The 25,340-nt window shown below is 51.3% G+C and overlaps 5 protein-coding genes across 5 annotated transcripts; 4 read left to right on the top strand and 1 right to left on the bottom strand.

Annotated features, from left to right (window-relative positions):
• Nucleotides 1-2,183: 2,183 nt before the first annotated feature.
• Nucleotides 2,184-6,479, bottom strand: AAFC00_005774 (uncharacterized protein; the record flags this gene model as incomplete). Its single annotated transcript, XM_069345609.1, has 3 exons — nt 2,184-2,842; nt 2,910-5,497; nt 6,049-6,479. 3 exons carry the CDS (start codon nt 6,477-6,479, stop codon nt 2,184-2,186), a joined length of 3,678 nt encoding a protein of 1,225 aa, XP_069197809.1.
• Nucleotides 6,480-7,406: 927 nt separating this feature from the next.
• On the top strand, nt 7,407-8,495 carry AAFC00_005773 (uncharacterized protein; the record flags this gene model as incomplete). The annotated part of the gene is made up of 2 exons (XM_069345608.1): nt 7,407-7,669; nt 7,727-8,495. 2 exons carry the CDS (start codon nt 7,407-7,409, stop codon nt 8,493-8,495), a joined length of 1,032 nt encoding a protein of 343 aa, XP_069197808.1.
• A 511-nt stretch (nt 8,496-9,006) lies between these two features.
• AAFC00_005772 (uncharacterized protein) lies at nt 9,007-10,804 on the top strand (the record flags this gene model as incomplete). The annotated part of the gene is made up of 2 exons (XM_069345607.1): nt 9,007-9,449; nt 9,550-10,804. 2 exons carry the CDS (start codon nt 9,007-9,009, stop codon nt 10,802-10,804), a joined length of 1,698 nt encoding a protein of 565 aa, XP_069197807.1.
• Nucleotides 10,805-11,383: 579 nt separating this feature from the next.
• On the top strand, nt 11,384-12,596 carry AAFC00_005771 (uncharacterized protein; the record flags this gene model as incomplete). The annotated part of the gene is made up of 4 exons (XM_069345603.1): nt 11,384-11,413; nt 11,704-11,868; nt 12,376-12,488; nt 12,587-12,596. The coding sequence occupies 4 exons, from the start codon at nt 11,384-11,386 to the stop codon at nt 12,594-12,596; spliced, it is 318 nt and encodes a 105-aa protein (XP_069197806.1).
• A 2,849-nt stretch (nt 12,597-15,445) lies between these two features.
• AAFC00_005770 (uncharacterized protein) lies at nt 15,446-19,341 on the top strand (the record flags this gene model as incomplete). Its single annotated transcript, XM_069348592.1, has 2 exons — nt 15,446-15,492; nt 15,573-19,341. 2 exons carry the CDS (start codon nt 15,446-15,448, stop codon nt 19,339-19,341), a joined length of 3,816 nt encoding a protein of 1,271 aa, XP_069197805.1.
• Nucleotides 19,342-25,340: the final 5,999 nt, after the last annotated feature.

Raw genomic sequence — 25,340 nt, 5'->3', positions numbered from 1 at the left:
GGCTGAGAGTCGAGCTGAACATCGCTATAGTACGAAGAGGCTTTAGAGATCGAGAACTTGTCAGAATCACAGACTTCAGGCTGCCGAGACAGCGGGGTGAGCGAGAGCACATTCAACAGCTGGGGAGAGCTCTTGAGAAGGCTCTGAGTATCAACTTTGGAGGAGCAATTCTCGGCTGCAGTTCTGCATGAGAAGGTATTCACACAATTGCGGAGACGAGACTTTCATGAAAGCCAGTATAACAAGGATTTAGCGTGCCTGGCTGGGGCTCACCGAGTGTGGCGTCTTTACTATTGCAAGTCAATCCTACGATATACCACAAGAACTCTCTTGAACATGATTCTGAACCAGAACTTGGCAGGTCTGCTATAGACCCAGTACCATGTAAGAAGAGAGGTTGTCTCGGAGGATTATAGACGCTAGAATACTAAGAGCAAACGCCATGCATGACACGCCTTCCCAAAGCAGGTGATCGGCAAGACTTTACACTGTTCCTGGTCAGGCTGCAGGGATCCTGCTCCACATTCGTTCGTGCCATAGGCTGATTCAGCCCGCACACGCCAGGTACGATTCGAGGATTAGATCTTTGGCCTGATGCGTGCCTGCGGGAACCATCCTTCATGCAAGCTCTTCTATTATTACTCGAATTCATGCATATGCCATATGCACCACCTGTCGTCCTGCACCTAGCTTTTGCGCTCGTGTAATAGTCACCTCTGGAAAGCATCGCCATCAAATCGGGCCGTTGCATGATATGTTTATACTCAGATATGAGAATAATTGCAGCTCGATGTGATTGATTGTCCTGGATCATTACATGAGAGCACGCGTATTTACGCCGCGGCAGCAGTTCAGTCACTTCTGTAAAAGGTGAATCTTGGTATCCCCGTTTACATGCGTCGGAACCAATGGCACATGTGAAGGCCGAGTGACAGAACTTTAGATGTACACGCTAAATATACTCGTGGCGCCTCTCCAGGGAAAGGGAATGTACTCACCCTACCGTGAATATTGAATCTAAGACATTCCGCGGCTTGAAAAGACCGAGCGCGAGCTCTCTGCGCGTAAGTTCGACAAGCCGGCGTATAAGCAAGCAGTCTGAACATGGAGGATGTGTATTCTCAATAGCCTCAACAATCGCATGTGACTGATGTCATAGCATGACTTCACCGAGGTGGTCATAGATAGACGTGCATCATCTCGATATCGATCGAAGGTGTCACGTATGTGCAGGTAAAAACATCCAGCGCGGTGGCGCACGTGGAGTAGTGAGCTAGGTGGAATCGAAGAAGTATAAGGTATTCATAATTTTCGCTGCTGCTGTCCCGCTCGTAATCGATTTTCAGGTCGCAAAAAGATGGCGGCTGATGGATTCACGGCGTGGTCGAAACGTGCTAGTCGAAACGTGCTAGCCACGGGTCAATTACTTGTACTTTTACAGTACAAATGTCGCTTCATCCCGAGACACACTCGCGCTTGGCTGTTCGAGTGCCAGCTCGACCTGAAGTCCAAGAACGAACAAGAAGCCGGTCTTGGTAGCGAACTTCCTCTAAAGGGTAGGAGCTCTTGTAACCGTGATGGTTGCGCTGTGGCTCGTACCTTTGTGCCCTACTTCTCCACAGCTGAAGGTGAACGAGAAACGAGAAACGGTTGCTGGACTCTTCGCTCCGCACGGCAAAGTCAACGCATGTCTCAGATACGCTGGCTTGACCGTTTAGCGCTAAATTTCATGACTACAGCACGAGTGGCACGAGCGTTGCATGCGAACAGCCTCATTGCTTCGAGGAGAAGGTGACTGATCGTGAGAGGACCCGACATGAAGAGGCTGTCCGAGTGTAGAGAGAATAGGATCTTCGAAGACCATACAGGCGTAGTGGGTGTGATATTTCTCAATTCGAATAGAGTTGACTAACGACCCGCCCGAGGCTCCAGACGCTAAAGATGGAGTAAGGACCTTTTTCCAACCTGGGAATCCTAATCACCTGAACATAGGAAAGGAACAAAAAGAATCTTGCAAGCAAGGAAATAACAGTAAATGAAATAAAAGGAAAAGACACGTGGTTCAAGTTGATGGTACTTGAAGACGAGTTCAGGCGGCTGTATCTGCTGCGCCATGAAGGAAAATTCACAGCCAAGTACCCTGTCAGTCAAGTTCAACCCGTAGGGTGGTACTACTGCCATATTCATTGTCCCTTTCTGTGCTTCATCGCATCTTTCAGGGCACTTAATCGCTCTTCGGTGATTCTGATGGCATCGTCGATTTGATTTTGCTCCATCGTTGCTTGATCCAGTTTCTTTCCCATTGCCTTTCGTGCAATGAGTTTCTGCCTGTCCGCTTTGATGGTAGATTCACCATAACGCGCGACAGGTATCCCGTTGTTCAGACCGACTCGATCCTCGAGCCAGTCCCATAGCTCACTTTCTTCCCTCCGCCAGATCTCTTCATACGCAGCTAGTCGATCAGGCGTGGTGATCGGGAAGCTAAGGCTGTTGTGTTTACCACCACTACTAGGCCACAGCCAACTGTATGCAAGTAACAGAGCCATGATACCTATAATCAATTGTGCGCTGAGCATCGGCCCGAGGATCTGCCCGATCGGTTCCACGAATGGTCGTATAGGCTCCAAGGGACCCCAGCCGCTCTGCATCTCGGCCTTTGCTGAAGATTCCGTCTCTATCGCAGAAGCCTGGTCTGAAGACTCTTTTTCTCTGCGACGGGAACGGCCCTTCTTACCAGGTCTACCAGCTGCTGGAGCCTTTGCTGCTGTGGCTGCCCGTAGAGATGCAACTAGATCCTTGGTGTATTGTATCTGGCCATCGTTTGCACCTTTCTCAATCGGTCCTGGATACAGGTCAGCACTTGTCAACATTGATGCATGCGCGTGGGCAATTCTGTGATATCTTATTACCTTTCAACCATGATTTACCTGACCACTCCACAGTACAGCTTGCGATAAACCGTGTGCTGTTACCAGGCCCCCACATCAAGCAGTATCTTGTTTTGGTTTCGAACACACCGCCTGATGGGACATCAGGAGTGGCTGTAGAACAGCCAACGGTCACAGCTTTTTCTAGGTCGAAATCGTCCAATTTAGCAGTGACGATACATTTGGTCTGTTTGGGTCCGACCGGTGCATTCAGTGGTTTGATGAAAGAGTATACAAGTTCCTTGTTTGCATTGTCAAGACCCAGCGGCTGCGGTGCGAAGTCTAATTCACGAGACTTCTGATTATCAACCAGAAATGTACGCATAAAGGTCGACGATTGAGGCCCCCACATGAGGGAATACACTTTTCCTAATGGCGCAGGTATGGTTGTGTCGATGAGCTTATTCGGATAATGTGAGGCCTCGTCGGTGCATTCTGTAGCTGCATGTGTAACAGGGCCAGGGATATCTCCACCGCCACCTAGAGGGTTCGATGGTATAATTGTTGGAGAGTGATCCAGCGTCGCACTGGCTGGCTGTCCAGGTATCGATGGAATCGGGGCAGCCGAGGTTTTTCGTGAAATCAAGCCATCGCCAGCATCGGAGCCTGCAATGCTGCCTGCTGTAGTAGGCTCGTAGAAGCTACCCTCATCTCCATCGTCTTCATCCTCGTCGTAGACTTCGTCCTCACTACCTTCGTCAGAAGCATCTTCTGAAGCGATGGACCCTGCTTTCTCTGTCTTGTCACCAGTGCTGGCATCATCGAGAGCGATTCCATTGAGTGAAGATTTGAGGTTCGGATGACTTATTTTCCATATGCCAATGAGCAGGTCGTAAGTAGAGTCTCTTGCGACTAGACTTGCAAAAATGTTTCTGGCGTGAAGAGTTTGTATGACTATGGCATTGGGGAAGATGACGGCAGTGCTTTTCTTCTCGATGGAGACAACCTCATCGAAACTGATGACAAGATTGGTCACCCATCCAAGAATGTTACTAGAGAAGCAGATGTGACCCTCGGACACGTAAAGACGCCCATGGAGTAGAATGTCACGCTGAAGAGCCGCACTGTAATCTTCAATAAGGTAGTCGTCCTCTGGTACGCTTCGAAACAGCTGATGGAAGTCCTTGTTTCTCTTACTGCTGGCCACTGCGAAGCCAGTGAGTCGATGGCCAGGACCATTAGGAGCTTGGCCAGCAGGTGGAGCCAGGGTGTTGCTGGTAGCGGCGGAGCTGCCTCTCGTTCGTCTCCGTCGATCGCTGCTGAGCCTGCTCCTGACACTGCCGGATCGCTTCACACCGTCAAGGGCCATTGACGATCGAGGTGGGGTCTGCATGCCGACTTCAGAACCATCGGCTGACCCTACGGACTGGGGCCTGCCGGTAGCCTGCGATACCGCATCCTTGACAGGTTTCTCGTATGCAACGGAGACGGCCTGCGCAGCAGCATTCTCTTCGGCGGAAGAGACGTTCTCCGAAGATTGCGCTGCGGCCTGGGGGAGATTTAGTTGTGAAGACATCGGGCTAACCTCAATACCGTCCGATATGCCGAGGTGGCTGAGGTTCAGGTCTCCTTTACCAAGAGTCTCAACAGCAAGCTGTCGCTTCGGTCCTGATTCGGTTTGATTCTGTGTCTGATCTTCGGGGCCTGGTATGACTTCCTCACCACCAGTTTCCTCGACTCTTTCTGGGGCCGAAGACTTCGACTTTTGGTTTTGGTTGATGGATGTGTTGATGGTGTTTGTGAATTGATTGGCCGCGTTCTGTGCTGCGCTAAAGACAGAAGAGAAAAAACTCCCAGCACCTCCTGTAGTGGCTCCTGACGATGTTGTGAGCGTGCCGCCGGGCGTCTTTACTTCCTCTATGTGAGGTGTCAACGGTGAAGATAGTATCGAAGTCGATAATTTACTCAAAGTCAGGGTGCCAGTCCGTCTGCGCCAGTTCACCGCAGTGTTGGAAGTAGGTGGGTTGGAACTTGCAAGTGCAGGGTTGGCAGCTGTAGCATTGGATATCTGAACGATCGGCGGAGACAACGGACGCTGGTCAAGCGTCGGTGTTGGTGGTGTCACGTACGTGATTGGAGTACCCACAGTATTTGGCGGGGTAGCAGGCGCAGTGACGATAAGTGGTGTCGAAGGATGGATTTGTTCCGGCGTCGAAGGAACCTTTATCACAGGCTTTTCCACCGACTTCCTTCGAGGTCTACCTTGTTGGAGGGTCTTACTGTTTCCAGTATCTTTCACTTTGTCATCCGGCGGATGGTTCAAATCAAGACCGAGACCTTCGCTGTTTGCGTGAGACTGGGGATCCTGGGTTGTGGTGCTCGTACTCTGGGACTGTCCGGATTTGTCTCTCGAGAGTCCACTGTCGGAGATTGGTGCAGAAGAATCTAGCGAAGACGGCGCTTGGACCGATGAATGTGTGTTCAGTGCTTGAGAAACGGATTGTACTGTTTGGTCAAGCGAGGGGTCGTCGTCGACAGCAGGTGCAGCCCGAGCGTTGATCAATGGGGACGAGAGAGTCAGATAGCCAGCGTGGGAGTCGTGAGGTGACAATGTGGGTCGAGAAGGCTTTCTGTACAATTACAACAGATTAGCGACAGCGGGCTGAGGGGTCGACAGCCAAGTCAGTTTAGAGCAATGAGATAATAGGAGATGCTTGAACGAATGCAACTCGATTATGCAAATAGCTGCCCGCAGCTTTCTCCGAAGCTCTCGAATGTGAAATAGATCTGTTATAGTGACCCTGAAAAAGACGGGGCAACTGGGGTTTATAAGGGAGTACAGAAACAAAGGGTAAGGTAGTTAATTCTGGAATCATGAGAAATCGTGGACAATTCATAATGCCATGCCATGCCATGCCCCGTCTTACGGGGTACGTTGACATCAAGGGGTGGAGCGCGGGCACCGGCTTCTCGAGCTCGGTCCCTATCGCGGCTCGACTTGCCCTCGTCGTAATGTGCAACATGCTTGGTTTTTTCGCCAGGGAAAGGGCAGGCCAAGGTGAGATAAAATTGTCGCCGAATCGGTGTCATCGCTCCCTGTATGACCTTGATTGGGAGACGCGGAGAGTTGGGAGTTATTGTCGAAAAAGTAAACAGACACAGAAGACTGGCTTGTACTTACTCCTCGTAATCAGATTCCTCTGTCAGAAGACTGCTGTGTCCGCTGCCTTCCAGGCCGATAGACATATCACTGGGGCTTGGCGAGATACCCCGGTCGTTATCCCGATTGTCGATTCCTAAAGGGGAGCCGTCGTCTTTGCCGCTTCTCTTGCGCCGTGACTTGCGCGGAAGTTGCAGAGGCAGTCTGCTCATTCGGCTAGTCGAGTTGGAATCGCTGCTCGTACGTCGGTCATCCGAGGACTTCCTTCTGCGATCCTTGAGTTTCTCAATTGCTCCGTCAATAGAGGCTCGGATGCCACCACTGCCCTCGTCGGCTGCTGCTGGTGCAAGCGACGTACAAGACCCATTCTTAGAGCTATCTTTGCGGTTAGACCTGCGCAGCTTCGATAGACCTCGACGAGGGGGCTCCGTAGGTGCTTCCAGAGTAGACATGTCTCGATAACGAGACCTACCGAGATGTCGCTTATACTATGCAGTGCTCAGTCTGTAGTGTCGTCGTTCCGAAAGATTCTCCGTCCGCATGTCGGACGTTTTGTGTTATCGTACAGCCGCCTGCGTGAGGTACTTTGCAGTGTACCTATCGAGCGCTTTGTCGTCGACAGCTTCCGTGGCAAAGTTAGCTGTGTCGAATGCAGCTCTCGTGATAATGAATCAAAATTCGATCTCGTCAACCTCAGCTGGAACCGACAGCTCTGCCCATCTCAGATTACTGAAAGCGAAGGGTGTTGAGTGTTTCAGTGATGATTTTCGAAAGTACAGTCTAGCCATACCTTTCCTGATCAACAGAAGACAAAAGCTGGAGAAGCGGGGGGTGGATGACGTTTTGATCAACTCGGCGAGACAAACATGCTTCCTGTCCTGCGTTGTCCAAGATCGGGTATTTTATAACCAGATTTACCTTAATCCTTCCACCATATGGTTTCGTCTTCTAAGAGTGCGTTTGACTTGAGTACCTGCACAGCAACCGTGTTCACAGTAGGCGCACAAGTACCTTCCTTGATCACCTCGCAACCTTTGTTAATCAAATTCTCCGGCCATATTCCTATCGTCTACAGTAGGTAGCCATAGCTGCCCCTGTTGCTCACACTTCGATTGCGTGCTGTGACATTGTCTTACATCAGCGCCGTGTAACCCTTGTCCGCTATATCCTAACTCCGCTTCCTGGAATCGATGGAGCTGTCGTCCAGTTGCTTACAGTATGATGTAGGGTTCTGGACGACTATTTAACCTGAGCCATTGCATCGCAAAGTTGGTCTCACATACTTGGCTTGAGTGACAGAACATAATACCTTGGAATACTCGAGCTTCCGTCTCTACTTACAATCAGCCCTCAACACAACACAACACAGATAGGCGAACATGGCTACAAACCGTGCAGCGTGGATTTCCGAGTCCAAAGCCAATCCCCTCAAAGTTGCTGAGGCTGCCATGCCCAAGCCTGGTCCTAAGGAAGTAGTCGTGAAGAATGGTGCCGTTGCCATCAACCCCGTGGACTGGAAGATCCAGGAGTATGGCCTCTTCCTTGAAACGTACCCATATATCCTTGGTACCGACATTTCTGGCGAGATTGTCGACGTCGGTTCGGAGGTGACATCGTTCAAGAAGGGTGACCGGGTCCTAGCGTAAGCATATCCTATCCTCCAGCCTACGTGCAGACGGCCGACTCAATCCATCCGCAGACATTGCATTGGGCTTGCGACCAAGAAGCCCGAAGACAACGCATTCCAATCGTATACCAGGGTCCCTGCCATCACTACGTCACTTCTTCCTTCTTCCGCCTCCTTTACCGAGGGCGCAGTCTTGCCTCTTGCAATCTCCACTGCTACGGCAGGTCTGTACCAGGAAGATGCCCTCGCCCTTCCTTACCCCACCACCTCACCAGAGGATTCAGGTAAGGTCCTTCTTGTGTGGGGAGGTGCTAGCAGTGTGGGCAGCACCGCTGTCCAACTTGCCGTTGCTAGTGGAGTCGTGGTCATCACCACCGCCTCAAAGCATAATCACAGCTACTGCAAGAACATTGGCGCTTCCGCTGTTATCGATTACAACAGTCCTTCTGTTGTTGACGACATCGTCAAGGCTATCAAGGATACTGGCAAGCAGTTTGCAGGCGTCTACGACAGCATCTCCCTTACCGAGAGCTTCAAGCCCTGCTTTGACATTCTGCAGAAGGTCGAGGGTGGTTCGAAGAAGATGGCCACAGTGCTTCCGCCCACCGACGTGCCTGATGGCCTCGAAGTCAAGGGCGTCTTTGCCGTTACCCCCGCCCTGGCCTTCCCGGCGGTCGGCGAGGCTGTCTGGGGCAAGTTCGTCCCCGAGGCACTCAAGTCTGGTGCCTTGAAGTTCCTGCCTGAGCCGCTTGTCGTAGGCAAGGGTCTCGAGAGTATCCAGAAGGGCTTTGATAAGCAGAAAGAGGGTGTCAGTGCTAGAAAGGTTGTCGTTGAATTGTAGTAGATCTGCGTCATGGATAACACAAGATGTCACACGGGTAGTCCACCAAGCCCAGCATGGCAATGATCAAACAGATGGTAATGTTACAATGGTTGCATCCATTCAGTCAAACCAAGTGCGGAGATAAGTGAGACACAACGTACCATGAACCGGCCGTGTATTTCGTTATCCCCTGGGTGACTGACGTAGCCCGTGATCTCACGACATGGATCCTGCTCCGCTTCGAAACCTAATAAAAGCAATGCTGAGCGTAAATACAAGCCTCAAGCATGATGAGTAGATGAGATGAATCGTAACGTCAAGAAGAGGGTCGACACAATATGAGAGAGATACAGGACAGGGTCGCCCTCCTTCCTGCATGTTGGCAAAGTAGGCGTGCGGCGACTTCCCAAAACGGCATCAAACCTCCGAGCGGGTGATGATCATCATGGGAAGATAAAGCTCCAACAATCCAAGTAACAATTCGACTGACAGACTTCCCTCTTTCCAACAGTGACCCAACACCACCAACATGGGGAAGAACAAGAAGAAAAGAAAGAGCTCGGCGCCTCACAACCCGATACCACCTCCAGCTCGACCTATGCCCATAGATGGACGTCGACTGGTTTCTTACGATGATGTCGAAACCGGTCCCGCCCCGCCAGTGCCTCGTCACATGGTGTCATACGCCAGCTCAAACGACGACGACAACGACAACAACAACAACAACGAAGACGATGCAGAAGAAAAAGATTCCAAATCTTCATCGACGGGGAAGACGCCAGAGTCTGCCGCAGAATACAGACATCGCATCATGTCGCGCGAGTCGGATGGCACTTATGATGCGAATCGCGCGCAACCGCGTACAGACCCCACCTACGGACAAGTAGGCGCATTTCCGGGTCTGGACACTTATCAATTTGCGCCTTTCTATGGACCTGCGAACGATGGACTGGATTATTTGCGCATGGTCAGGTAAGCCAATTCAATGATCAACATTTCTATCCCCTCAGAGCTTCGACGTTGACCGTTCCGAGAAGACAAGGATTTTGTCCTGACTAACAGTACGAACCAGGTCCGAAGCCCGAGATATACCACACATAGTCACCACATCGACGCGCAAGAGGGGTCGGGGCAGCGACGAAGACGAAGAGGAGGAAGATGCACAAGCAGATGATGAGGACGAGCGTTATGCTCGGGAAATCGAAGAAGCAGATGCGCAGGCATGGGGTCACGACGATGCTGATGGCTACTACTCCGATGGCGCCTACGTTGCAAAACCCCTCTCGGCTTCCACTAATCAGAATGGCGAATCAACCATTGACCCTCAGGATGCCTACTACGGACGACTTAAGCTGCTCTTCGAGAAACACCGAGAGCGTTGTCAAGCGACGCCATCGGCCGATGCGGTGGCTGCGCTAGATCAAAAGCACCCAATATCTTTTCCCCAGGGATCGAGTGTCGCAAGGGAAGACTGGAGGAAACTCCTCGTCAACACGACTCCACTTCTTGCCCAACTCACCTCAATGGACAGATGGACGGTCTGGAGACTGATCAGGCTCTGTGAGCGACACATACGATCACTGGCACTCCACAACAAGAACATACCACCCACACTTGCACAATGGATATGGGGTCTACTCGGACGAGTGCCTGCGAGCTGGCAACTCCGCAATGAAGATATCAGTAAGATCAGAGAGCTTGGCAAGTGTGCTGCTTGGTGTCATGAACAGTACAAGTACGCCGAAGACAAGGGAAAAGCAGACAATCCAGATGCAGTGGCTGGGGACGAAGACGATTGGGACTATGACGAGGAAGATGGCGAAAATGGACGCGAGCAAAAAGCGAAGCAGAAACTAAGCGAAGATCAACCACAGACAGAGCCAGACAAAGCTGTTGAGCCTAGCGACTTGATACCGGCCGATGAGAGCGGAGCGTCTGCTGATGTACACCGCTCGGTTGACGGCGAGCCCAACGAACAATCCCAGGATTTGAATGACATGCTCGCTGCAAAGAAAATGGAACTAGAGGAAGCTGATGCTCAGCTTGAAGTGGCAAATATGATTGAAGGACTATCAGGCGAGCGCACTCCCGATGGAGCGAAGGTCGGTCTGCGCCTCGAGGCAACCCGAATGAAGGACTTCCAGGTCGAAGAGAAGACGCAAGCCAGGTCAGAACAGGCCCCGGGGATTTTGACCAAGCACAAGGATCTCGTTCCTGATCATCAGACCTCTGCCGTGCTGGACTTTATTGTCACTGTCACGGGTGAGTTCTATGGTCAGCATGATATACTCTGGTCCAGACCACAATGGCAGAAGGGTGAGCAGTGACGAGCTACTGGACTCGTCAGGCATCCCAACGAACAGCCTCTCAGGTTCTGAAAAGCATATAGATACCCAAGCAATGAATTATCGCAGATGAAACAGAAGATAAACCTACCCAAAACGCGGTCTGAGGGGCATCGGAGCAAAGTGGACCGGATCTCCGAGGGCAGAACAGCGGTCGCCGACGGGGAACGGATGTGGAAGCTTTCAAAAGTTTGTATGACATAATGCCGCTGCCTCTATCTCTCTATACACGGCGACGACGAAGATTAATTTGAGAACCTGCACATAATCACGACTGTTTTCTATCATCGTGTGCAATTTTCTCTCGTCGAAACACTGAACCCATCTTGATTCGTTGGTTGTGAACACTGTGAGTGAACAACGCCTCCCCACGAAATGTTCGAAGCCCGCACGGTATTTGTGCCTGTGGGTGGCACATGTCGCATCCTCTTCTTCTCTGCAATCATCATAAACACATAATCACTGCCAGAGGCATCGCTGACTCGTCATCTTCAGAGCACTGAAGCACTTTACTATATCTGCGCACCGTCAACACATATCGTCCTTACATATATATACGCCATGAGTACACCTGTGGAAGTACGGTCATTGGTACGCGAAACCTTTCTGTTCATCACACCTACCTTGTCCTACATATACCGTTGCTCCGGGCCCATCAGTTTCGTATGCCCCGGTCTTGGATGGCATTGGGCATGACATCTCGACTACGCATATCCATCTCCCACTTCAATCCCGATGCCACAGCGATGTCCAGACGACGAGGAACCCTACTACTCGCAATCATTTTCCGCCCCTCTCCTCGCCATTCTCAACGACCTTGCACCCACCCGTTCACCGTTGCCACACTCTCCAAATCATCATTACTTATGTCTCCATGGCAGTACCGCTCCCTCCTCCGTACAGGCAAGCAGTTTGGCACATACAACTTCCGCGAGTACGCACAACGACGCACCCGTGACGCCTTTCGCGATCATGTCGCAGAGTCAGACCCTAGACAAATACAGGAACTTGTGCAGAAGGGTATTCAAGAGTTGCAGGTGTTGAAGGTATGGATGTTCTTTCTTCTGTTCCTCTTATCTTTTCCCACTTCGCCCGAGGATGCTGGTTCCAAAGGGAGACTTCGACGCCACGGAGCTGCATGTGATCTTAAGAGAATAGAGGCGAAGTGCGAGTTGAAGTGCGATGGAAGAAGACAAAGATTCAGAGGATCTGCGAGAGGAGGCGTGTTCAAGCGAAAAACGAAATCGCCACAGACGGGAAATAAAACCATGGTGGTCATTACAGATTCAACAAACAGCACACATAGAAAGCTGCGGGAGTCGCACCTCTGATATCGACACTGAAGACACGGAATATCACCCTTCCACGCTCGTATGATTCGTGCATCAACCAAATCACCATCAGGAGACATCAGCAGAGAGCATCATAAGAGCAGGTCTTGGCATTGAGGAAAACATCGATCACTCGCGGCATTTCCCAGTTCTTCTTTTTGTTTTTCGAATGCACAAATCATCCCCAAAAAGGCCAACTTGCTGACATGCAGACGAAAACAGAGACAAACGGTCGTCAGTCAGTTCTTCCAGCTCGACAGATTAGTGGTAGAGGGCGGCAAGACGGGTAAGCAGAAGGGTAACAGGAATGACATTGTGAGGCAGAAGGACCAAGGGTGAGTTTTTCTTTTCTGTTCCCCCATCCCAAGTCTCGTTAATAGATCACTCGTTCATCGACTCTCCTCCTGGGCACTATTGATAATTAAAATCACAGATGGGACTAAATACGCGGCGACGGCGGACACCACAGCGAAAAACACTGCAAAACTACTACTCTGTGCGAAAGGCTTCTCCACATCGAAAGGACAGCCAGGGCAGCGCAGGCAAGGCAACTTGGAGTTTATTGTTATTTCCCCCCACCTCTATTTCGAGTACAAGTAAATTCCAAAGAAGATTAATCATCAATTTCTACTCTTTTCATCCCTCGCTCTCATTCGTACAACGTTAATAGAGGAAAAAGAACGTGTGTATTTTCGAGAGTCGTACCATGTCTACTAACACATCTCGGGTGTCAGTGTCCCCTGTACAATCGTATTCTATCAAGCCTATCAGAACATATTCCAGGTCCCCTAACCAACACAGTAGGAGTGTACAAATCACCGTGCTTGACACGACTCGAAGCCGCCCATTGTATCGCCTGCCTGGCACTCTTCGATAGGACTTGGTCTTGCCTCGCTAGTTGTCCTTCCATCTAAGCCTAGAGATGTACGTGTATGAGCTGTGTACTGTGTGGTACCAAGTGTGTGCCAAGTGTCAAGTGTATGCGTGGAGCCTCTACCTCCCCGACGGCGAGTGGTTCAATTGATCTAGTGTACTTGCTGCACATTCAAATAATGCATCCTGCAGAAAAGAGATAGCACGAAAGCGACAATCCAAGAAAAACCGGCCTCCAGACTTCGAGCGAGCGATACGAGACAAAAAGCACGCACACAAGCACAAGCGCAGAAGACTAGGTAAAAAAGACAAGAGACAAGAGACGAAAAACAAGAGACTGGACGGGACGGGACGGTGTGGATTTATTAGTTTGAGACAAAGGGCATGTGCGTGCGTGCGGAATCGATAAAACTAATTGTACTACGGCCTATACAATATCGGTAGGGAGCGAAGGGGGTGGAGGGGGAGCCTTTCACACAGGCCAATTGCTGTACTGTTCTTTTTCTTCTTTCTCTTGCTTTGTGCTCTTGTGGATTGTCGTCTTCGAGACGAGGAACCGAACAGACTATTCGACGGACATAGGAGGGAATCAATAGATAGAGATAGTAAGTAGGGCGCTGCACTGTGCTCGTACTTGTACTTTCCGTGCAGATGAATGTCAAGATCTGATCACCTGAGCTCGATTGATATCAACACCAGCACCGCAGCATCTTTTCAGTCTTGTCTGGTAAAAGATTAGATATGCATCCTATAGACCAAGGTAGCTGGGTTAGCTGGGATCTCGCGAGTCAGGATCCAAGTGGGTATTCGGCTGATTTTACAGAGGACTGGGGATGCGTGATGCTACTTGCAAGGGAAGGTATATCGTAGATTCTGATATATGGAGAAACGATTCACTTTTAGTGGGTATAGCCGAGAAGGTGTCATGGATTCTGGACGTACAAGTATGGTTCGAGAGTCTGCATTGACTAGGATGGAAGATCATCTGAGGTCTTTGATTGAAAAGTCTCTGGCCGTAGATACTATTACCGTGGTTGGTTTTATCGCCGCATATCGCCCTCTGTCAGATGCATGCCAACTTTCAACAGATACCACAGCATATCACCTTACCATCCTGGTGCGTCTTGCATTTCGACCCTAAAACCACTGCATTATAGCGAGCAAGCTAGTAGGTCAGACGTACATGCACATGACGCATGATTAACGCGTTGATATGCTGCGGATGCGTGTTCGAGGATCCTTCTCTTATCGTGGTGCAGGCCTATGGTGCAGGCCTTATATTGCGTATGCAACGAGGCTGGGGGTGACAACCTAGCAGATGCAATCCATACAACGAAAAGAAGCTATCGCGGGGAGAAGAGAGGGCTTTGACGTCATGCGCAGGCGAGTTCATGTATAGTAAACCCGGTGCTCGTGTCCTCTATCAAGAGCAAGCCGTCGGCAGATGGTTTTTCGCTTTCTTTTACCAGCCACGCGAGAAGAAGAGATATTGAAAAGTGGAGGACTTGACAAATGATAAGAGAACGGAGCCATTCAAATTACAGGCAACAAACAAAGCTCTGCAAAGGCTCGACTTCGGAGTCTCCAAGTCCTAGCGTGGGTGGTCTGCACACAAGATTCAAGCGCACAAGGTTAGGATCGTCATATAAGCTCGCAGCGCGGTTGGGCGTTAGTTGGTTTAGCACCCAGTATCAAGCAAGATTGTCTCGCAAGGCAGTAGTGTAGTAGGGGGATCACGAGCACGGTGACACTTCAAAGGTGCAGTAGACCGCCAGGTTTGCGCTTCGCTCTTCCTTTTCGTCAGGTTTAATTGCAGTCGTAGCAAGCAAACACGAGAGAAAGGGAGACAAGGACGAGCAAGAGGGAGAGAGAGAAATATATCTCGTTCGGTAGGCAAGATATCTAGGTTTTCATCGGGATTGAAACAACAGTACCGTACATTCTGTTCCCTGTACTACTTGTACGACGGATTCTCAAGTCTCTCTCAAGCCACATTATCGACCAACCCCACGTTTTTATAGAAGCCAGTCCCAGCAGATTACGGAGTCCTTGTGCTGTTAGAAGTGCAACACATCTGGGAGAAGTCGAGGACGTGACGAGGCCAAGTACCGAGACACGTACTCTACCTTAGCTGACTTTACCAACAACGGTCTATCCGCCGCCCATCTCCATCTCAAGCAAAGAGGCTCAACCGCTGCCCGCCTTGTCTTAACTTTACCTTTATTCGCAATCCACACTTTCGTGTCTCCCTTTGATACTGTACTTTCGATAACAGAAAGTCAGGGTCTCGCGACGTTCTTTTACAAGCTCCTTTACAGGCTCATTGTTGTCGTCCTTGTGTGTATTGCAATGACGGCGCTCTGAGGCAACTTGGCAACTTGACAAGGCTCATTCTCTATTAGTCTTTGTCTAGTCTGACATGTCGCGCCCGTGGCAGTTCTCCGACGACGTAGCGCGCTCTCCATTGTATGTATCTTCGAGTGCGATGTTAAATGTTAATGCGCGATCTTACCACTCGCCTTCATCGCTGACACTTGTGCGAGCAGTGACCGACAGATTGCTCAACCCAAACTCGACCCGGCATCATTCAAAACTAATGTGAATCGAAACAAGAGCAGAAAATGGACAGAGGCCAAAAACTACACATACGATGGCGATGACTGGGGAGGCTACGATCCCTACGATGAGTACGATGGCTATGGTAACGAGAGCGACGACGAGGGTCGAGGAGCGGCGCACGAGGAGGCGGGTCCTTCGCTGCCCATCGCTGCAGCCATGAAGCAACGAAGGAACTCGTTCGACAGAGGCGATGAACAGCGCAGCTTCTCCGCTGCTCTTCCTCCTACTCAGGAGAAGCCTGTGACCACTCGGCCCTTGTCTTCTGGCGGCGGCAAAGCTGCGCAAAATCAGGCAGCAGAAAGTCCCACGAAGCGACCTTTTGAGATCCGCCGCGATTTCACTCAGCCCGCTCACGTCCCACCTCCTCTATCGTTCAGAGGTTCCCCCTCACCATCGCACCAACCTTCGTCTGCCGATACTTACTTTCCACCCCCGAGGAAGAGCAGCCTTTCTGGGACTTCTCCACTCCCAGGAGCGCCATCTCTTCCTGTCGCCGATCCTCCATCGCCGACACCTCGCTCCGCCGCCACTGCGTCTCCAGGAGCGCAGGCGCCTTTCGTCAGACCCTCGGATATCTATAAGAGGATGGAAGAGGAGAAGGACAGACAGCGGAGGGAAAGCCTGGATCCGGTCAACGAGCAGATCCAGCCAGACGACACCACCCAGAGCAAGCCCGATCCGCAAGGACAGCCAAAGCAAGGCTGGCAAGGCTTCACGGTGGACAACCCTGTCTTGGCTGATGCTATCGGTGCGAACCTGGCTCCAGGGGCAGCAGGGGGAAGAGACACTCCTGATGTGGCACCTGTAAGCTTAGCTCTTCCTCCAGTCAGTCGCGTTGCATCTGGCTTTGGTTCGGACTTTTGGGGCGCATCAGAGCTTTCCGACAAATCACATTCCGCCGATGCTTCGCAGGCGCTCAGCAGCACCATCTCGGATGCTGGTCCAGAACTGACCCCTTCGCAGTCAGACTTTGTGCCACAACCCCTGACGCAGAAGCCATCTCTTGGCTTCACTTCTGTCGTTCATCAAGCCTTTGACAGAAAGGACGATTCCTCCGTTCCCCCTACTCCCATATCTCGCGATAGCTCGCAGACTTCGGGAATCAGTCCCATAATGAGTCGTGTCCCGAGTGGTGCTACTGCCGAGGCACGCGCAAGAGCTGCGGAAGTCCGCGACACAGCACCGCCACCAATCGCCGAGGAGGAGGCAAGCCCGTCCGTAGAATCTGGGGCCTTTGCAAGACACTCACGAAACGCATCCGGTGATGACACACCGGCATCCTTCACTCCTGGCTATAGGCGCAGCCTGGAGCCTCCCAGCCAGGAAGGCAGTCCCGCAAGAACCCCCGAGCTCGAGTACACGAAACGCCTTTCACATCCGTTGGCTGCCGAGTCCACTGATGTCCGTCTCGAAGCTCCACGCGGTCGTGGAGCCGCTGATGTAGAAGAACCCACCAAGACCGACCCGACTGACTACTACTCGAAGGGAGAGTCTGATCTCTTCAGCGATCCATCTGCTTCAAGCAGTGATTTGCCAGCCCCGTCCGCTGCTCGTGCCGCCCGCACTCAGTTCCTCAAAACGCACAGCCCCACGCTTGCTGCCTCGTCCACATTCCCTGTGCCAGCATCCCGCTCGCCAAGTCCAGGTGGCCGTTCCCCTGGCGGCAGTTCGCCGGGCGGTAGTCGTGTTCGCGCTCTTGCTGGCCAGTTCAACGAGTTGCATGCTGTGGCCAGGAGCAACTCAAGTCTCTCGTCCCGCTCGAAGAGTAGCATTCAGTCGTGGGAGCGTAGTGACGACAATCTGCCCTTGAAGGGTCAAGAAGCTGTTTCCAAGAGTGAAGGAGACGAATTGAATTTGCCGGCATATGACAACGCTTCGAGCAAGCAGGGAACTTCAATCCCTCAGGCTGCCTCAGTCGCAAGTTTTCGGCCCCATCTACCTGGAGAATGGGTATCATACATGGACACAAGCAAGAGTGGAGATCGATCCGAAGACCGTGAAGCTACACCTCACGCGGACGATGTCAACCAGAACGAAAGAGCATCTCTGCATGATTCCCCAGGCACTCCTCGCCCGGCGCCTCGTGCCACAGAACCAATTGACCTGACGCCAACTACCGTGAAGCAAAAGCTTGTAGCCAAAGAGCCATACGAGGGAAGCAGTCCGATTGAGGCCGTCAAAGCCGCCGGAGATGCGTTGGGCTCAGCCATCATGGCCAGCATTGGCCTTGGCGGTGGTCACGATGCTAAAGATTTTGCAGATGCTGATAGAAAGGTCGACGACTCTCCAACTCCCGTTCGGACTCAGCGATCAGCCGCTGGTGACGTCTATCTACGACCCCTGATGATCAACGATGCTGCGTCATCTGTTTCGTCCAGCACTGCCCCGACCCCATTGTCAAAGGACACCCCGAACAACACGAATACAGATCACTCGAGCTACTTCGCTGATCAGGTCCCGGACACTCCGTCGGATGGATTCGGCACGATCCACTCGCCCGAAGAGATGGAAAGCGACCGTTTGCGAAAAGAGATAGAGCGTACTCTGGGCCCACAGCCGATGGCGACCCCAGACGTCGAGCAGGAAAGGAACAGGGATCAAGATGCCCTTGATGGACCGGCCAATTTGAGAGGACACCAGCAGGCCGAGAATCTGCCACCTAGCTCTACACCAAGAACAGAGCTGCCGCCAACCCTTTACGTCCCGGGCGAGTCTGCAGGACTCACAGAGCCTGAGAAGACCACGACCCTGGATGATCGGCCGAAGCTCCTTGATAATCGTTTCAGTTGGGAGCAGACATCTGACGCAGCTACGCCCCTTTTTGCCACCGTGGATAGTGAGCCTAGGGCGCCGTACGAACGCCCGTTGTCGACACAGGGCCTGCACATTGTCAATTCCAGCATTAGTCTCGACTCTGAGAGCTCTGCGACTAGTCCAGCGCCCGCCGAAACATCAGTCCAGGCTCAAGACTATGCACTGGCTTCGGCGCCTGCAAGTGAATTAGCCGCTGCAGATGTTAATGCTCTTCCCAGCAACGAAGAGCAAACCCGGGATGTGGAAAACCCGTCGACTCCAACCGAGACAGTCAAGTCGTTAGACCAAGTTCTCCCAGAGCCCATACAATCTCCGTCACAAGAGAACGATGTAACATCGAGCAAGAGTCCCGATTTGGCTACCGTCCCGACGACTGGCACGACTCAGGCTAGTAACGAAGGGGCCCGAATCCCTCCTTTCCGAGAAATATTGGCACTCAAGTCTTCATCAGAGAGGATCGCAAAATACAACGGCACTCGTACACAATTCGCTACGACGGACACTGGACTTACGAACTGGCTCGCAACGACAATGTCTGAAAAGCCTGAGCACGCCTCTCTCGCTTCCTCTGCCTCCCAACCAAGCTTGACGACAAGCGACATGGTGGGCAGCGGCCGCATGAAGAATGGATCTACCATCATGAAAATGGCTAGAAATTTCGGTCCATCGAGAGACCATGCATCGGGATCGACGGCTACCACGAGTGATAAGCAGACATCTAGCGGTCCTGAACGACAAGCCAGTGTCAGCCAAAGTGGTACCTCACGAGGAAAGGACTTGATGAAGTCTGCTGGTGCATTTGGCGGAAAGGCAACCTTCGGCGCTAAAGGACTCTTCGCCAAGGCAAAGGGCAAGCTGAGAGAAGGGGGGGTGAAAAGGTAGATTGATATTCTTTCCGTCACGTTGCCCGACATCCTCGCCTCATAACTCATACTTTCATCATTTTGCCCCTCTTGCTTATTTGTCTTTTACTCCTCTAGGCGTAATGATCTTTTTGTTTTGCACGTTCGTCTTCGCCAAATAGCCAAGTTGCCATTGCATTTCGGGACTGCACCCTATGTCATGCTCGTTTCGGCGTTCGGGCGAGATGGCGATGGGTGTTTTGCTCCCTGGGTTCATCTCAATGTGAACATCCATGCTACATGTATTATCCCCATATGTAATGTCTCCAAAGATTTATTCTACTTCACTGTCTCCACTTTCACTCTTTTCCAGATGGAGTCGGTCGTGTTAATGCTCGCGAGTAACAGGGTCCCTCAAACGGTCGTCCCAGGAGTAGCCTCGGACCTAGCAGCCCTCTCGATCGTGCTTCAGGTCATCCTACAACGATTGCACCGGTCGCTCCAGTGACCACTTTCCACACAGCAGCAGGAACTGTATCTGCAGATAATAATTCACCGATAGCGAATACTTCTGGCAAGCAGACCGACAGTGAAGCGCCAGGTAATACGCAGGCATTCGAGAGAGCCATTAACAGTTCTTCGCAGCAAAGCAACCGTTTCTCAACGGCATTTAACCGAATGCGGGAAGGTTCTCGACCACGTTCTAGTTCTAAGCGAAACAGTACTCTACTCACGGCTCTGGAAACCAACGTGGACAGTGTGTCTGCAGCTCCGACAGACACATTTGTGAAAAATCCTCAATACGAAGCAGTCATATCGCCTTGGGCGGAACCAGATGCAGACGAGAGCGCGACACCACAGCGTAACCGGATCGGTAGCAATGGCAGAATCGGCTTCCTTCCTAGCCCGGCTGTCGATGCCAAATCAACGCCTGATCAAGTATCACAAGCTGAGGCTATTGAAGAGCTGCCTAGCCTCCAAAGGGATATGCAGATTCAAAGTGGAGTTGATGTAGAAGAGCTAGACGATGCCCTGAATGAGGCAAAGGCTGGTAACAACGCGGATCGCAGCGTTCAGACTGTCAAGGATGTAACCACAGCTGCAGCGGAGCCAGACAGAGCAGAAGCAACAAATATCAAGATGCTGCAATTTGAACATGTCAAAGGACCGAGAAGCGCAACGGAGGAGAGACCTGCGGCGAATGGTGGTTTCCTGTCCCTTATAAGTCCAGTTGGCTCCGTTGTACGAAGTCCAAAGGCGCGACCAACATGTTTCACTGACGTGCAACCGGCCACGGCATCAAGGGCCACTTCACCCGAACGGGTTGTGTCGCCAGTGTCTAGCCTCGGTTCGAAAGCCGAACGGCATGACCGACAACAGGCGGAGCACAATAAGGACGACATAACTGTTAGTCCTTGCCAGGAAGTATTTCCAATCATGCAGGCGCCCACCTCAGTCTCCGATGCACCAAAGGATGGTCAACAAGTGGCGCCTCAGCCAGGAACACCCATGGAAACCCGTAAAGAGGATGCACCTAGCGGAAATCCGATGTCAGAAAGGAGGATGAGTCGAAGCAGCCTTCCCTCTCAACAACGGCCGCCCCTAGATACAAGGCGTACAAGCTATGCTGCCTGGGGTAGCCGCAGAGCTAGTCAAGTGCTCGAGCCTGCGACTGAAGGCGTCGTAACGCCCCATTTCGGCTCTCGACGAAACTCTATTGAGAGATACCAAGGGTACCCGGAGTCCCCAGTCGCGCAACGAGCTATGCCTGCAGCAGAAGAAGTGGGATACTTCACCTCTGAAGACCTCAGGATCGCTACCGCTGCGAACTTCGCACACGGACCTTATGTGGATTATGTGCAGAGTGAGAGTACTATGGAAAACCCTGCCACATCCACTGTCGTGTCAGGCAGCATTCACCAAAGATTTGCACCCCCGCGAGACTCGCAGCCACAAAATTTCATAACGGCGAATATCCAGGCACCACAGGGCGACTACATATACCCATACACCAATGGTCAGCAAGCAGTTCAGCAAAGTACCTCGCCTCCACCACTCCAACAAGCTGAGATGGAGAGTGATCGATTTACTTCTGGAGTTCTCGACCCCAGACAACAGCCAGTAGAGTACCAGCTCCCAGGAATAGGGCTACCCGTTGAGTCTCCTGCCCAGGGTTTCTTTCGTAACAGAGGTAGTGTTCTTGGCCCTCGTAACACGACGACGAGCCAACAGCGTATCAAACCCAACGCCGTCGTGGAACATGAACCGGTTATAGAGGATGAGAAACTATCCCAACCTGACCCTGAGCAGAAAGAAAAGAGGAAGTCTGGGATCTTCCGTGGGTTCAGTAGAAGGGACAGCGTATCAGAGGACTGGCAGAATCGGTTACCAAGCAGAGGAAGTACAGGTGGTACGCATACAGCATCAACCTCGGTAGATTCACATTCTCAGCCACAACAGCAGCAGCAGGCGCAGCATGCTCGAGCGCAGACATTCGCTGGTCCGGCTGCTTTAGCTGCACAGAAAGCGAGGGAGAACACAGCATCCAGGAATAAGACCCTCAGGAAAGTCCAGCGCTCTGCTACAACCACTGCTGTACCAACTCCTGAGAAGAAGGAGAAACGCTTCTCGCGACTAGGATCTATCTTTGGTAGACGCAACTCCCAGAAGACCGAGCCCAAGGAGTCCAGGCCGAAGGAGTCCAAGAAAGGCAATCGTCTTGTGAAACCGAAGCCAATGAGTCAAGGACCTGTACAAGGGTCGAAACCAGGCTATGGCAGCAGAGAAGGACTTGCTTTACAGAACAACACCGCGCAAGCAAACTCATCGATGGACTTCCCAATTCCACCTCCACCTCCGCCAGGTGTGCAAGCAAATTACCAACACGAACGAAACTTCCAACAGCATGGCCGGCCTCAAATACCTGCTGCTTGGACTGCCCCCCTCCGAATGGATGGTATGCCCCTGCCCCACCTTCTACTTACATCGATCATCAGCGCGAGCAACAGCAACCAAGGTTACCTCGTGTTCAACCCACACCCGTGTCGCCAGTCCCAGCAACTAGACGCCTTCATAGTGAAGGCTTTCGCCGTGAGCCTAGGTATATGACGACAAGTCCAGGACCCGCATCGGTGCGAAACTCCGGTGTAGTCCCCCAAGAACGGTACTACATGAATCAGGTTGTTGCTCCAGGTGCAAAGCTACCAGACCATATCGAAGAAGATTGGGAGCAGTCAATAGCGCCTCGTCCAACGATGGCACCGCGCGCGCTTTCCGCAGAGTCTGTCACCACCCGGGTGATTCCACATCGTCAGGGCTCAATGAACAACAGCAGCGGCACGCCTATACAGCGACCTGCTCTCAGTACTTGGCAACGACAACAGTCTTACGGTAGCGAAAATGGCGGAGCTGCAGTAGTAGGAAGCAATGGTCAGTCTGATGTTTTCTCCGCCTACGGTACTTCTCCGATCGCCCATCGTCAAAACTCCTTTTCTTCGGAGAAGCGATTGACGCCCACCCACTCAAGATCTGGATCTTTCGGTGCCGCCCCTAAGGACGCCTATCGGATGAGTAACCCCATCGAAGGAGAAGAGCTTCTGCAGCGCAAATACGACGAGGCCAACTACTATAGTGACAGAGGAGCTTATGCACTACAGATCCCTTCGGGTACTGCAGGAGCAAGCTTTGACCCAGACTCTGCTCACTCAAGTCCTTACAAGCAGCGAGATCCTAACAATGGAGGGTGGTTTAATGGTGCTATCACAACTATGTCGCCACCACAAAGGAGTATCACACCTGGGACTTTGCCAGGAGTCGGTAGCGGCTCCTACTATCAAAGCTCATCCCGGCCAATCTCGGGGTCATGGCAAAGAGACCAGCAACAGCAGAGAGATATTAATGACATGAGCCCTGCACCACGGCAGCTAGTCAGAACACCAACTGGGAGTCGCAAGAACAGCCTGATCATGATCGACGAGGACTTTCCGTTTCCATTCACAGACTCCTCGCTCGCGCCGGGGATTGTGTCATCAGAACTCCCCACATCTTCAACGATGACCGCTGCAACAAGGACACTGTCTCCCTTTAATCATCTACAAAGGCAGCAACAATCGCAAGATGCATATGCAATCTCCCTGCCCCCATATTTCCCTCCACAAAATCGAGAGGACTCATGGACAGGGACTGGAGGCTTCAGTCAAGCGCATCAATCACAAAAGTCACCGCTCCAGCGCCAGCCTCAGCAACCACACACGCAACAACAACTCAGGGCTCAAAGTCCACCAGTCCAGCACCCACCGCAAGGTCAACAACAGCAAGCCCAAATGTCGCAGCCCGTGAATACCCCATACTACGCCAATGCCGAACGCAGACGCAACGAGCGCAGGGAAAGTGCCAGTGCCAGTGTCGGCGGCAGTGAGTCTTATCAATGGCCCCTCTATGGCTCTTCGCCTCCTCCTGCAAACGCCATACCTTCCTACCCGACGCCGATGTTCCCGCCAGGAAATCGTCGACTGCAAACGCAGGACCGCCGGGTGCACAGCCCGCCGCCCATGAAATTGTACTAAGATCTCGGACCTGAGCGGAAGAAGTGGAGAGGCAATTGTGATACAAGAGTGCGGGACCCTGCAACCTACAAGAGCAGGCGGATGATTAAGGAATCCTCATCTGCAAGAAAGTAAAACGATATCAACAATCAATTCTCCGCCATGATACCAAGAGCCCAATACCCTCAGCGCCGGACGCGAAAGCTCAGAACAAGAAGAGTCGAAAGAAGAATCAAAATTGATGAGACCAAGACGCCTCTTTCCCCTCAACCTCTCCACTCATCCTGAGAAAATTCTGCAATTTATCTAAGGAAGCGTCACTTCACACCACTAATCTATTTGTTTACCTGTTGATTGTCAAGTCTATTAGCGATGCGTAGTCAGTTATTCCTCTCTACTTTTTCAGGCGGTTTTGGCCTTTTCTTTCTCTCTTCTTTCTCCTAGTTCATTCGCCTTCCTCTCCTTTCCTGTTCATCACTTCATGTCTACAAAGCATATATAGCGATTTCCATCTCTGCCTCCTGTTTCCTTACTAGTTCGGTAAATTAAATGGAATCTTTTCCTGTCTATCCTGTCTTGTGTATTTATTCTGTTTATATGTTTTGTTCCAGCAAGCGAGCCGAGCGTTTCTTATTCCTTTTAGCCTTGCTTTAGCTATGAACGTTCCTTTAGCTGGTTGTTTAATGCGGGTGTCAGTGCTAGTGTTGACGTTAGATAGCATTTGCATATATACGTATATATATATACTACTACTACTACTACTACTACTACTTTTCATCTGCTAAATACTACAACGAATTGAAGACGAGATCTTTCGCACCATTATAGAATAGCATAAATTGCAACAAGTCATCTCTAAGTCCACAAGCAGCATAAGTTAAAAGAAACATTATGCTATCCGTCTGCTAGAGAGCATCATAGATCAAACAAAAGACCTTAATCTCCGATTGAACATACAGCGAGTGAAAACACGTTGTCACGCTGCCTGCCTGCTTATTAGCTTACTTCCTCTGCAACCTGCTTTATCTGGTTTCTGTAACTACGCGCCGTGAACAGAGCACAGTTATAAGACTAGCGAGCGGAGAGGTGATACATAGAATACACTTCTTACTTGTCGGGTCAGGTAATTGCATGTGTACATAAGAGCACTTACTAGAGCTTCGTGAAGAGACTCGCAGGGGAGAGATAAGTCATGTAGGGATACAAATACACGTCTTGAAGTGATTAAAGCAGCAGTTGTCTGTACTCTTTCCACTCTCCTTTTCTTTCTTCAGTGTAGGGTGGGAAATGGAACTTTATTAATGAGCAAACATCGTTCTGCACAAGGTAAAGAAGAAGAAGAAGAAGAAGAAGAAGAAGAAGAAGAAGAAGGAGAAGGAGAATCTCGGTTATGAGGTCAAATCGTTGGAATTAGCTATGTTGGTGTGTTTGTAGATACGACTTGATATACATAAGCTCTCTGTGGCGCTGTCCGCCCCATCCTGGTTGAAAGAAA

Source organism: Neodothiora populina (assembly GCF_041146345.1).
Source record: "Neodothiora populina strain CPC 39397 chromosome Unknown canker_contig_6, whole genome shotgun sequence".
NCBI lineage: Eukaryota > Fungi > Ascomycota > Dothideomycetes > Dothideales > Dothioraceae > Neodothiora > Neodothiora populina.
This window is presented reverse-complemented; position numbering and strand designations above follow the sequence as displayed.